At 40.5% G+C, this 13,661-nt stretch overlaps 1 protein-coding gene across 3 annotated transcripts in view; it reads left to right on the top strand.

Annotated features, from left to right (window-relative positions):
* LOC127428083 (thrombospondin type-1 domain-containing protein 7B-like) overlaps window positions 1-13,661 on the top strand; it is an 82,239-nt gene that overhangs the window by 52,530 nt on the left and 16,048 nt on the right. For all 3 annotated transcript variants that reach the window (XR_007895023.1, XM_051676147.1, XM_051676148.1), the window contains exons 9-15: window positions 491-707; window positions 803-918; window positions 3,893-4,025; window positions 4,211-4,314; window positions 9,375-9,566; window positions 10,503-10,808; window positions 11,220-11,398. Coding sequence is in view for 2 of the 3 variants with exons in the window: in XM_051676147.1 (XP_051532107.1) it covers window positions 491-707; window positions 803-918; window positions 3,893-4,025; window positions 4,211-4,314; window positions 9,375-9,566; window positions 10,503-10,808; window positions 11,220-11,398 (1,247 nt within the window). In the remaining variant the exon portion in view is untranslated. The remainder of the gene's footprint in view (window positions 1-490; window positions 708-802; window positions 919-3,892; window positions 4,026-4,210; window positions 4,315-9,374; window positions 9,567-10,502; window positions 10,809-11,219; window positions 11,399-13,661) is intronic.

Here is a 13,661-nt window from a genome sequence, read left to right as displayed (position 1 = left end):
TCTTTAGCCTATTCCTTCAAGTGTTTCTCAATAAGGCAAGTGCATCTGTACATCTTCTGATCGCTTCTTCACTTTGGTCGAGCACCGGCGCTGATGCGACAATCAGCAGCATTAGGTGTGAAAAGAGTAACAGAGCATGCGCTCAAATAAACGTGTGAGCATTTGAAAGCAGCCAAACAGTGTGCTGGTACTAAAATGGGTTGGTTCACTGTACTATTGGTAAGAACAGGTACTTTTGACATCCCTCCTTACGATATTATTTTAATGTATAATATACAAATGTATTGCTTATATCAGTATGTGTGTTTCCTGAGAATTGCACCCATGATTTTGGTGTTGTGTTGCTAGCTGCGGTCTCTAAATGTACAGCAGAAATTAAAGTTGCAGAGTTATAAATAAATGTATGTTCAGCAGTTTTGCTTGGCTTTGCTTTGTACAGTTTTTTCATGTAAAAATGAACCCAAGACACTTTTTGATGTTTTGTTTGTAGAGGGCAAGCCGTGTCCTCCGGCCCCTGAGCTGGAACAGTGGAGACCCTGTGGAACGCAGCCGTGCACTGTATACTACTGGCATACCTCACCCTGGGAGCCCTGTATGCCGGGTAACAGCACATCCCTGATGGGAAACGAGTCCATGTGTGGGACAGGGCTACAGATGCGTCAAATCACCTGCAGGAGAGCTGGGAATGGACATGTGGTACCAAAAAGGTAAAGAAACTAACAAGTAAACAAACCCCTTCACTGTAGATTGAGTGTGTGTATTGTGTCGATCGCTCTGTCTCTCTGTCCTGACTCGACTGCAGGTGTCCCGAGTCCTCTCGTCCGGACTCCATCCGCTCTTGTCCTGTCCCTTGCAAGATTGACTGTGTCATTACACCTTTTAGTGAATGGAGCCACTGCCCATCTTCCTGTTTGCCAGGTACACGTACAGTCAGTTTTCCCTGTTTATATTTATGTCCTAACTCAAACCTCTAACCCACTTATCCACAGATAACCCCTGACACAATAAAGCGACGCATGACATTTTGTTGGTTGCAGGTTTGTATTGCATCACGGTGGATAGTGTCACCCTTAGTAATATCTCATTAATGGAAGTTTCCCAACCAGGTGTTCAGCTGACAAAAAGGTTTGGTTAGAATAGTAGTTCCCTGACAACTTACCCGAGGTTAAAGTATGTATGTCATTTTACAATGTTCATTTTTTTTTTTTCTCGTATCCTAGCTTAATATGCAAAGTCAACTATAAGTAAACCATTTATAGTGATTTCACATAAAAGTGTACATTGCTCTGATTGTTTGAGTGTCTCATCCAGCCCGACACAGCAGCACTGACTTGACCAATGGCATGAGTTTTGGGCGGGACTCTCTGTTTGTACAACCAATGGAAGACTGAAGTTTTGTGGAATCTGTTTTGTAAACAGTGATTATTTGAGCTATTCCATTTGATGACACAGAAATGACACACGTCAGTTTTAATAGTTGGACTGTGGTGAACAGGTGTATCACAGCATAGCTGGTATTATTTTGTGTATCTTAGGACAACTGAAACGCTGTGTTGACCAATCAGCATCTAGAATGTGAAATATCCATTTAGTACTAATATTAATATAATTTATGTTTTAGGGCTGGGAAATTTAAGTAAAAAAAAAAAAAAAGCCACACACAGAAACAGCATTAGTTGCATTCATATGTTTAATTAACATGATTAAAGGGATAGTTCACCCAAAAATGACAATTCTCTCATGATTTACTCACCCTCATGCCATCCCAGATGTGTTTGACTTTCTTTCTTCAGTAGAACACAAATGAAGATTTTTAGAAGAATATTTCAGCTCTGTAATATTCCCATGATGTCAAGCTTGTTTAAAGGCTCGGCATCATTTTCTGGAATTTTCCAAGCTGCTTAAAGGCACAGTTAACTTAATGTATGTAAATGTAATGATTCAATGATGGCAAAGGATGAAGCTGGGACCGGCTTGACAGTCCACGTGAGACTTTAATTACACATATACACTTTTCAGTGTCACACAATAGGGCTTTTCAGCTATAACATTCAACACACAGACAGGTCCGGTTTGCTTTTCAGCAGTCCCCGACAGACACAAACACATCGACACACACACACAGCTCCATGCATCTCTCTCTCTCATCTGCTGCTGTCTCCTCTCCTCAAATACTCCCGCCGCCCCTCACTGGAATGCGAGACTGGTGTGGCACACAGATGGAGCTCATTCACCACTTACCTTCCCGGCCTCACTCTGCCCAGACACCGCCCGGCCACGCCCTACTCGCCACATACCCCCATCGCCAAACTCAGGTCAGGGAATTCTCCGGCCTGTGACATACTCCCCCCACATTTCTAGGGAGGGAGCGTTAATGCATCGTGATGGTCTCCGGATCTGACCCGCACGTGCCTGGGAGTGGGAACAAGATGAGGGAGAGGGGGAGGGAGAGAATAGAGAGAGAGAGGAGAGAGAGATGAGCTTGCCGGCCCCGGATATGCCGTTGACTGACCCCCAGCTCGCTGTCATGCTTCTGTCTGCGAACCCAGCCGATGGCACTGGACCCCTCAGCCATCCCTTTCGGTTGCCGGTTGACGCAGAGCTCCAGCGCCACTGGATCGAGCACTCCCTCGGCATCGCAATCCTCAGTCAGCGGCGAGGACTCCTTGATGGCACATCCTTCCTCCTTCCCGGGTTTCGGCACCAGTGTAATGATTCAATGATGGTAATGGAGGCTTGACAATCCATGTGAGACTTTATTTACACATATACACTTTTCAGTGTCACACAATAGGACTTTTCAGCCATAACATTCAACATACAGACAGGTCCGGTTTGCTTTTCAGCGGTCCCCGACAGACACAAACACATCGACATGCACACACAGCTCCATCCATCTCTCTCTCTCTTGTCTGCCGCTGTCTCCTCTCCTCAAATACTCCCGGCGCCCCTTACTGGAACGCGAGACTGGTGTGGCACATAGATGGAGCTCATTCACCACTTACCTTCCCGGCCTCACTCTGCCCAGACACCGCTCGGCCCTGCCCTACTCGCCACATACCCCCATCGCCAAACTCAGGTCAGGGAATTCTCCGGCCTGTGACATACCCCCCCCCCCCCATTTCTAGGGAGGGAGCGTTAATGCATCGTGATGGTCTCCGGATCTGACCCACACTTGCCTGGGAGTGGGAACAAGATGAGGGAGAGGGGGAGGGAGAGAATAGAGAGAGAGAGAGAGAGGAGAAAGCAGAGAGGAGAGAGAGATGAGCTTGCCGGAGAAGTCAAACACAGTCACCTGAACCGTCCTGTCTCTCATATAGTGCTGGGAAAACCAAATCATTTAAGTGAATCGGTTCTTTTGGACAGTTCATGTTCATAAATGTGTTAAAAGAAATGATTCCCTTATATTTACCATTGGGAACTCCGATTCATTTTAGTACATTTGTTTTTTTGTTTTTTTGTTTTTTGGGATGGTTCAAGTAAATGCACTAGTTTACTTAAATGATTCACTGATTCATTTAAAAGGAAGAGTGCCTTCTTTTTAGAAGCAAAATATTTAGTGCATTGCTGCTTTTTATCACTGTTACTCAGTTTAGTTACAGTATGTTAAATAGAGTGTTTTCTAGTTTATTAATGTAAGTATACTGTACTTTTCTAGTTATTGTAAGAATAAATTTATGTACATTTTTTGTTTGTCACCCTATTTGTTAAAGTCTTACGAAATCAACCATGGTTTTACTAGAGTAATATTGTAGTAACCATTACTGTTGTAACTTTTGGTTAATTTTGTTTTAAATATGGTTAAGTCACTTTGGTAGGAAAGCTTCAAGCATATCTTTGAATGTTTCACGTTCATGTGTGTGTGCGTGTCTATCACCATTTCCTTGTCTAGTGAATGGTACTACCCCAGTCCAGTCCCGACACCGAATCATCATCCAGAGACCCGCCAATGGAGGTCAGGAGTGCCCAGACACGCTTTATGAGGAGAGAGAATGTGACCCGTTTCCTCTCTGCCCAACTTACAGGTGAAGAAAACCCTGAACATTAATGCTGTTAAATGTACAGTAAATATAATCAGGGCACATGTATACACGTCTGTCGCTATACAGTTTAGTAATGTTTACCACCATTAAATGTGACAATAGAATAAATGTGACATATACTCCAGACATACATTACATGTTTACTGTGCACTCATGTGTGCTGGCAGATGGCAGACGTACCATTGGCATCAGTGTGTTCTGGTACCTGATTGGGTGAGGCAGGCAGTGGGCGGGCCCTCAGAGGCATGTGGAATTGGCTTAGAGATGAGAGGTAAGTGACAGAGTAGAATCGCTCTATGATTATAGTTTGTTAAGGTCTGCAAAATGTGTGTGCGTGGGGTGGGGGATTTTATACACTATAAAATAAACCCAACTTCCATTTTGTTAGAAAACTCTATTTTAAAGGAGCAGTATGTAACATTGACATCAAGCGTTTAAAAAGGGTACCGCAGTCCAAATTCAAAATATTGGAGAGAGTTGTCTCCCCCGCCACCTCCTCCCCAGACTCAAAGCTCACGCGGGTTGCCAGATTGAGGACACGCAACAGGAACGAGCAAACTGACAATGGCAAGCGATGAGACTTACACTGTAAGTTGATCAGCTATTGTATACGTTTGCAATGTTTTTATTGTTTGCAAAGTATAAACCGGCTCATGTGGATTTTTTACAACCCTGTCAGTGTTAGCTAGATGTATTGCTAGCATCCATGGCTGCAGCGCGCATGTTTGTCCGCTAACTTGTTTCAAATCTGGCAACCCGGGGAGTCGAAATACTATTGGGAAATGGGCAGTGGGCGGGATCACACAGGCCAAAACACAAACAGAAATTCCGGCCCGGAACGAACATTTCAAAGTAGAATATACTGGCTGTAGCATTGTTATCGGAGAAGCCGATATTTCAACTTAGCATGTTTCCTAAATCTCTGATAACATATGATCATTTTATGCTTTTGTACAGTAAATATATTACATATTGCACCTTTAAAGGTTGAGTGAACTATCTAATGTAGAAATAGTAATATAGTCAACTTTCAAACAGAGAACGTTATTGACATACTGTAAATTGTTGCCCTAGAACCCACCAGTCAACAGAAACAATTATGTCATTGTGGCACGTCATGACCAAATTGTTTTAAATTAAGGACAGTATGTTTATGTCCATTAAATTATATAATGAACCATAGTGCCAGAAGAGCTTGTTTTGACATACAGCAAAAGAAAAGATTGCCAGTTACTATCAGGCTATATGTCACACTTCCCACAGTTCAGAACCACTGGAATGGACAGCAGCAGTTAACTAATCTGACCACTAATGCAACATAGACCTGGCAGTCTACAGTGCATATTAAATAAGGACATGATTGCCAGATCAGCACTTCATAGCCTCAGACTAACCAGAAACAATGACCTAGTATCAATAACACAGATTTTTCATAAATAAATTTATATTAACTTACCTTTACTTGAAAACAAAATCCATGCGTCTCTCCTTGCGAATGAACATCTCTTCCACTTTGTTGTAAAAGTTGCCCGCTTTCTCGATTTCATTGAAATCAAGTTTGTGAAATCCCCATAGGTCGCTGATGTTTACACTATATTCATTTTAGCGCTTAATAACGCATTAGTTGAACTTGAACATGTTGACGCAAAACAAAAATCTATCCTATCAGATAGCGTGAAGGAAGAAGCATTCTGATTGGCTTACTTATTTTGGTAAGCATGCTTACCTTGGCCATTTGTAGTAGCGGCCGTGATTCAATTTGAATGAACGTATAATGTTGAATGAAAGTGTGGTAAACAATGCTTTGAATGTAAGTCAGAGAAAGTGTAACATAAAGTCAGGGGCATAGCAGTCATTTTAAAAGTGGGGGGGACACAGCTGTCAGTAGGTGGCTCGCACAGACCCAATTATATTAATATATAAGGATTACTATACAGTTTGTGAGCTGCACACCAACATAGAGGTAAAAAACAGGAGCTGATATTAAAAATATCTTTACATATTTAACACAGATCTGCTTAAATTGGCAAAAACAACCGATCAAACTATTACCTCACAAACATAATGTAAAAAACATAACTTAGTGAAGACACATGCGCTAATATAAACTCCACTTATAATGTGCGCTTAAAAGAAGGATTGTGCTTTGTTTTTTCTGCAGTGCATTTCACATAATGCTGCTAATCAAGAACGACATGCTGATAAATAACTCTCATTTGTGTGTCGTCATCTCTAGATTATTCATTTAGATCAACATCAATGCTGATAAAAACATGGATAAATGAGCATTGTTGAAAGCAGCTTTGTAGAAATGAACGGAGCTGCATTGATTAGACTGTCTGACTGACGACTTATTACGTAAGGGATGTTTCGGCTCATGAAACTCACCTGTGATTGGCTGGATCAGCCCAAAGTAATAACACGCAAAGAATACTGTATACAAATTTACCATTTGGATCGGTATGGGTTTAGTTTGGAAAAGTGCAGGGGACAAAAATCACCTTTTTAAAGAGCGTTGGGACGTGTCCGCTACATCCCCCCTGGCTGCTATGCCCTTGCATAAAGTGCTTTTACCTGAGGGTGGCGCCAACGTGAATACGTGAATAACTGTCTGTGCTGTCTGTTTTTTTATTTTTTTTATTTTGCATGATAACAGACAAATATATATATATGTTATTATTTGTCATGCCATTTCTTTTTATTTTGTCTTTTTTTTAATAGCAAAATTGATCAATTCTACAACCATACCAGTGTGACACGTGTGAAGATATATTTTTATCAATGTTTAAATGAAATTTTATTTGAATATAACATTATATAAAATGTATATCAATATCTAATGTGAGAATTACTAGTTATTTAAATGAATTTCCTTTTAACTCTTAACTAATAACTGCTCAGAACAACTCTGCAGTCAAAATCGATGAAACTAACATGTTCTTTTTTTAACTAAACAACAACAAAACAACTATACAGCATCAATACTTTTATAAAATGTTTTGAAACCAAATCTATTCTTTTGCATGAACTGCTGAATGTAAATGCGTGAGTTCGTCATTAGATCAGTCTGCGGAGTAAAATGTGGACTTTTCCTCTTTCAAGCCCTGTTTAGACTGTGTGCTTGAATTTTTGCTCTTGCAGACAGTAGTTCCTTTTGATATAGTTTATTTGTTATGTTTGTTACATTTGTTTTGTCTGTTTTGTGTCTGTGTGACTGTATGAACAAGATGAGAGCATGAGAAAGAGGCTAAATGTATGTCAAGTATTTAACAATAATATCAAGCTCAAAGAAGTAGGGTTGTCACGATACCATAATCATATCTTACGATATTATACCAGCTAAAGTATCACGGTACCAAGTAGTATCATGATAACACACGATAGTGTGTTAATTCTTAACACAGTTTGTCATAGCAAAGGTGGTTCTTAGAAACTACCCATTCCACTTGTTGCTCTGGAAGTGGTGAAAATAACTGATGGATAAACTGGGAGAAGGCTCAAATGGACTAACTTTACCTAATGCATTCTTAGTTTGGTGTAAAAAAATATATATCTTCACCACATCAAAACAGCCAGTTGAAACGGCGATGGCGTTAAACTTTTATTCCATTATTCCGGTGATTATTTGAATGTTGATAACAGAAAAATAAAGATATTATAACGTTGAAAAGAATGTTTTGAGCAGCTGTTTCATAGCCGTTTCATTATTACAACCACTTCAACCCCTCTCTCCTGGTACACCGCAGCATGAGTGCAGATTACACGCACCGGTTTGATCACATGCCTCAGGGAAGTGATCAAACCAATCTGATCATAAGTGCGAAGATACCGCCACCATGCATTTGCAATTGGAAAAAATGTGTGTTCTGCAAAAGCAGTGGGATGTGTCGTAGGTGTAATAAGGTTGCTGGTGTTTCCCCCTTTGAGTTGAAATCTTTGTAGACATTCACGGCAGATGGGTTTTCACGGTCTCATCAGGTGAATCCCCATATAATTCCAAATCTCGCTTTGTGAATTTTGTTTTTTAAAAAGCTTCTCACTCTCCAAAGTTTTATTTAAATCCATATCATCTATTAGGAGACACGACCGTCAAATTAACACGCTGGGATTCAGACGCGTGTATGTTTGAAACATGGGAAAACCATACATCAATACCAAATATGGGGCAAATTCTGAAACAGTATTTTGCGCTCATAAAGGGCACTGCGTGAAGGGGGCGCCACTCAAAAAGACTATTTTCCCCTCTTTTCTCCCCAATGTGGAATGCCCAATTCCCAATGCGCTCTAAGTCCTCGTGGTGGCGTAGTGACTCGCCTCAATCCGGGACGAATCTCAGTTGCCTCTGCGTCTGAGACCGTCAATCCGCACATCTTATCGCGTGGCTTGTTGAGAGCATTACCGCGGAGACGTAGCGTGTGTGGAGGCTCATGCTGTTCTCCGCGGCATCCATGCACAACTCACCACGTGCCCCACCGAGCGTGAGAACCACATTATAGCGACCACGAGGAGGTTACCCCATGTGACTCTACCCTCCCTAGCAACCGGGCCAATTTGGTTGCTTAGGAGACCTGGCTGGAGTCACTCAGCACGCCCTGGATTCGAACTCACGACTCCAGGTGATGGTAGTCAGCATCTTTACTCTCTGAGATACCCAGGCCCCCTGAAATGACTACATTTTTAATGTTATTGCAGACTTAGGTCTGATTCAAATGAAGGTTTTAGCAACGGTACTACCGTTTAAAAAATACTGTGGCACCGGCAGTATTTTGAAGCCTTAGTATCGCGGTACTATCGTAGCACTGGTGTATCGTGCAACCTTACAAAGTAGTACAAAAAAATCTGCATAATATCATGCAGTAGCGGATTTAGGCATGGGCGACATGTGCAGTTGCCCAGGGCGGCATCTTGCGGGGGGGTGGCGGCATCAACTTTGGGGGCGTGTTGAAGTGGATTTTGCCCAAGGCACATACAACCACCACCACCCAACCCCCCCATCAATCAACAACTTTGGGGGCATGTTGAAGTGGGTTGCGCCCAAGGCACCATACAACCACCACCACCCAATCTTGTTTTATAATTGAGGTCCAGTCTGTCCCAGAAAGTGCTATCTTTCTTTAAAATAAATCGTACATGGTTTGACATATGCAAAGACATTCCTACATTTTTAAGAGTGGCTTAAATCACCTAATGCTGCTTTTGACTTTTTATCATTGTTACTTTGTCAAAAGAAAAATTGCAAAAATGTACACAAATATTGATTGGTTTTCAGGCCACTCCCATCTGTTTCTCTTCCTTCTCTTTCTTCTGTCCATGTCTCGCTCCCATCTGCAGAGGTGACGTGTGTTGGTGTGGATGATTCTCCAGCAGGTATGGCAGACTGTGTGAGGTGGGCAGGTGTGATGCCCATCCAGGTGAGAGAGTGTCGGGTGCCGTGTAGAAATGAATGTACTTTCACTTCCTGGAGCAGATTCACCCAGTGCCAGGGCTGCGGAAGCTGGCGCACTCGTACACGATCACTGATAGGTAACACCCTATACTTTCATCCGTAACTTTCAGTGAAGAATTCACTAAGAATGCTTTTAGTGTTGAAAGAAGCATGCAAATCAAGTCATGTCGCAAACACATCGGCTCTGAGTGCTGGGCTGTGGAAAATTTTCATCAAAACTGATGAACAAAAAAATAAAGAAAAAACCATAACCATTTCAATAAATTATAATGAAATGTGATTGGTCACACGTGGACTTCAGAGAACATCTGGTTATTGTTTTTCACCATAATTTTAACAATAGTTTACCATGAAAGTACATGCATTGTCTGGTGAAATATATAATTATTCAATGTAAATGTTTTTTTTTACTGTAGCATTTTAATATTACATTTTTACTGCTATGTGCTGCTATAATAGCTAGAAGATGAACATCTCTTTTAAACAATAATATTACATTTCCACAGTTGCGCCAGACCAAACTGCAATTGAATTCATCAATCTGTCTGACATAGATTTATTGTAAGGTCTTTACTAAGGATGCATAAATGCACACATGCTTCAGACAGACAGCTTTGGTTGTGTCACATCATAAACACAGCGTTTTACTGCTTTACCCCTGCTGAAAACAGGTGCTAGTTCAAGCTCGAATTGCTCGGATGGTAGGAATATTACTTATTACGCTTTGGGGACATTATTAATAGCGTTCATTTGTTTAACAAACAGCACAAATCACACCGAATAATAACACAGTCCTAATAAACATTTGACTTAATTGAAATGCTCAGCTCTATTTCAGCATGGATTGCTCCTGCTTAAACTGGATTGCAAGTGGTCACGAATAAGATGCACACAAAAGTGTTGCAACTGTTTAGTGAATTTGCTTTCTGTGTGTTTTTTTTTTTTAATGTTTTCTGTCAAAATATAAAAGCAAATAACGATCTCATCTTTTGTCCTTCTACCTAAACTCTCAGGCCGCAGTAAGAAACGCTGGCGTTGTCAACAGGAACAGTTGTTTCCTCTCCTGGAGAAAGAGGCCTGTCCTTGTGCAGAGTTTTACTCACAGCCTCAGGGTGTCTGGTCCCCTTGTCTGCTCCCACCAGCAAACAACCAGGCTGAGCATCCTCTCGTTCAAGGAGTTTACAACCAAGGCCTGGCAACCGAGGGCTGGCGAACCCATAGGAGGAAGAGCGAGTGTGGGCACGGGAAGCGCTACAGAGCCCTGGCCTGTCTGGATCATCAGGGACGATTAGTGGAGCCAACACATTGTAACAACCCTGGTGATGCTCTTTTTAGGAATAAATAAATCAACATTATGATTATTGACAAAATGCACAGCCTAACCTGAAAATAACGTGAAATCCTGTGCACATCTTTGTTATCTTTCATCAAATTGTAATAAGTTGCTGCACCTCTAAATATGACTTTCTTTTTTAGGTGATGTTACTCACTGTAGACTGTGCTGGTTATGGGTTTATGTTAACCAATAGACAAACAGATAAAATATGCATTGTTAAGGCTACTGTTGGAGGTAATGCAGCCTTTCTAAAATATTAGTTAACATTAATATAATGAAGGTTATGGCAATGATAGCAAATATCGAAAGATTTGAGAAAGTAAGAAAGTAAGTTTCTTGTTGACAGTGTGTTTCATCAAAGGCATCTTAAAGGAACACGTCTTTGATGTTACAGGTTATGAAGAGGAAGTCTGTCAGGTGTCCTGTTCTACAGACTGTAGGCTGAGTGAGTGGTCTGATTGGTCTGCCTGCAGCGCCTCCTGTGGTGGGGGTATAAAAGTTCGTTCTCAGTGGCTACGAGAAAAACCTTTCAACGGAGGACAACCCTGCCCGAAACTCAATTACAAAAATCAGGTGAGAATGATTTTTCACATAAAAGGTAACTTTTCTTTCTATCACATTCATTTGTTTTTTTACTCTATTGATCGTTTAAGAAATCTTTTAAGATTTTAACTGTTTTGAGAATTCAAAATATCCAGAGACTTGCAGCTGTAGATCGAGCATTAATAATAACAGATTTAAACGGCCACAGGGACAAATTACCTGCTGTGAATTATACATACCTAAACAAACACATGTACATGCCTTCATTTGTGTATTCATAAATATCTTCATCTGTGTGTGGCAGTCACAGAGGACAGGGCAGTGTGTGTAAATACCTTCTGTATTATTCATAATTCATTTGAATCTCTTGGCTGGCCATTTTCAACTGTTTAGAGGAGAGTAGAGACATCCAGAGACAGAACTTCCTATCCCACCAGCTTTTTGCTCTTTTTCCTTGTTTCTCTCTCTTTGTAAGTCCTTTATTTTGCATTTCATCAGGGCAGATCAAGCAACATTAATTTATCATCACACATTTGCACATAACAGTGAAATTCTTTTTTTCACATATCCCAGCTAAGCTGGGGTCAGAGTGCAGGGTCAGCCATGTTACGGTGCCCCTGGAGCAGATAGGGTCAAGGGCCCAACAGTGGCATCTTGGCAGTGCTGGGGCTTGAACCCCCAACCTTCTGATCAGTAACCCAGAGCCTTAACTGCTGAGCCACCACTGCCCCTGGTGGAAAGGATCTGAAGTGCAGTCCACAAACATTTCTTTCAGCTCAGTTTCACTCATACAAATGAACTGTTATATAACTAGCATACAGTGGGGCAAAAATGTTACAATAGACACTAATGAAAAACCTTTTCCTTTTTCATTCATTTCCCTTTTCCTTTACTTAACTTCCTTTCCATTTTCTTCCTTTGACTTTATTTTCTTTTTCTTTCCTTTACTAATTTTCCCTTTCCTTTTTCTTTTTTTCCTTTCCTTGCCTTTCCTTTCCTTTCCTTAATTTCCCTTTTCTTCCTTTCCTACCTTTTCCTCTTTTGTTTTCTTTTCCTTTCCTTAATTTCCCTGTTCTTCCTTTCCTACCTTTTCCTCTTTTATTTCCTTTCCTTTCTTTTCCTTTTCTTTCCTTAATTTCCCTGTTCTTCCTTTCCTACCTTTTCCTCTTTTGTTTTCTTTTCCTTTCCTTAATTTCCCTGTTCTTCCTTTCCTACCTTTTCCTCTTTTATTTCCTTGCCTTTCTTTTCCTTTCCTTTCCTTAATTTCCCTGTTCTTCCTTTCCTACCTTTTCCTCTTTTATTTCCTTGCCTTTCTTTTCCTTTCCTTTCCTTAATTTCCCTGTTCTTCCTTTCCTACCTTTTCCTCTTTTATTTCCTTTCCTTTCTTTTCCTTTTCTTTCCTTAATTTCCCTGTTCTTCCTTTCCTACCTTTTCCTCTTTTGTTTTCTTTTCCTTTCCTTAATTTCCCTGTTCTTCCTTTCCTACCTTTTCCTCTTTTATTTCCTTGCCTTTCTTTTCCTTTCCTTTCTTTAATTTCCCTGTTCTTCCTTTCCTACCTTTTCCTCTTTTCTTTTCCTTTCCTTAATTTCCCTGTTCTTCCTTTCCTACCTTTTCCTCTTTTATTTCCTTTCCTTTCTTTTCCTTTCCTTAATTTTCCTGTTCTTCCTTTCCTACCTTTTCCTCTTTTATTTCCTTTCCTTTCTTTTCCTTTCCTTAATTTCCCTTTTCTTCCTTTCCTACCTTTTCCTCTTTTATTTCCTTTCCTTTCTTTTCTTTTCCTTTCCTTAATTTCCCTTTTCTTCCTTTCCTACCTTTTCCTCTTTTATTTCCTTTCCTTTCTTTTCCTTTCCTTTCCTTAATTTCCCTGTTCTTCCTTTCCTACCTTTTCCTCTTTTATTTCCTTTCCTTTCTTTTCCTTTTCTTTCCTTAATTTCCCTGTTCTTCCTTTCCGACCTTTTCCTCTTTTCCTTGCCTTTCTTTTCCTTTCCTTTCTTTAATTTCCCTGTTCTTCCTTTCCTACCTTTTCCTCTTTTCTTTTCCTTTCTTTAATTTCCCTGTTCTTCCTTTCCTTTCTTTTCCTCTTTTCTTTTCCTTTCCTTAATTTCCCTGTTCTTCCTTTCCTACCTTTTCCTCTTTTATTTCCTTTCCTTTCTTTTCCTTTCCTTAATTTCCCTTTTCTTCCTTTCCTACCTTTTCCTCTTATTTCCTTTCCTTTCTTTTCCTTTCCTTAATTTCCCTTTTCTTCCTTTCCTACCTTTTCCTCTTTTATTTCCTTTCCTTTCTTTTCCTTTTC

The sequence above is a fragment of the Myxocyprinus asiaticus genome, chromosome 37 (assembly GCF_019703515.2).
Source record: "Myxocyprinus asiaticus isolate MX2 ecotype Aquarium Trade chromosome 37, UBuf_Myxa_2, whole genome shotgun sequence".
NCBI classification, from domain to species: Eukaryota; Metazoa; Chordata; class Actinopteri; order Cypriniformes; family Catostomidae; genus Myxocyprinus; species Myxocyprinus asiaticus.
The sequence above is the reverse complement of the archived record's forward strand: the minus strand, read 5'-3'. Positions and strand labels throughout refer to the sequence as shown.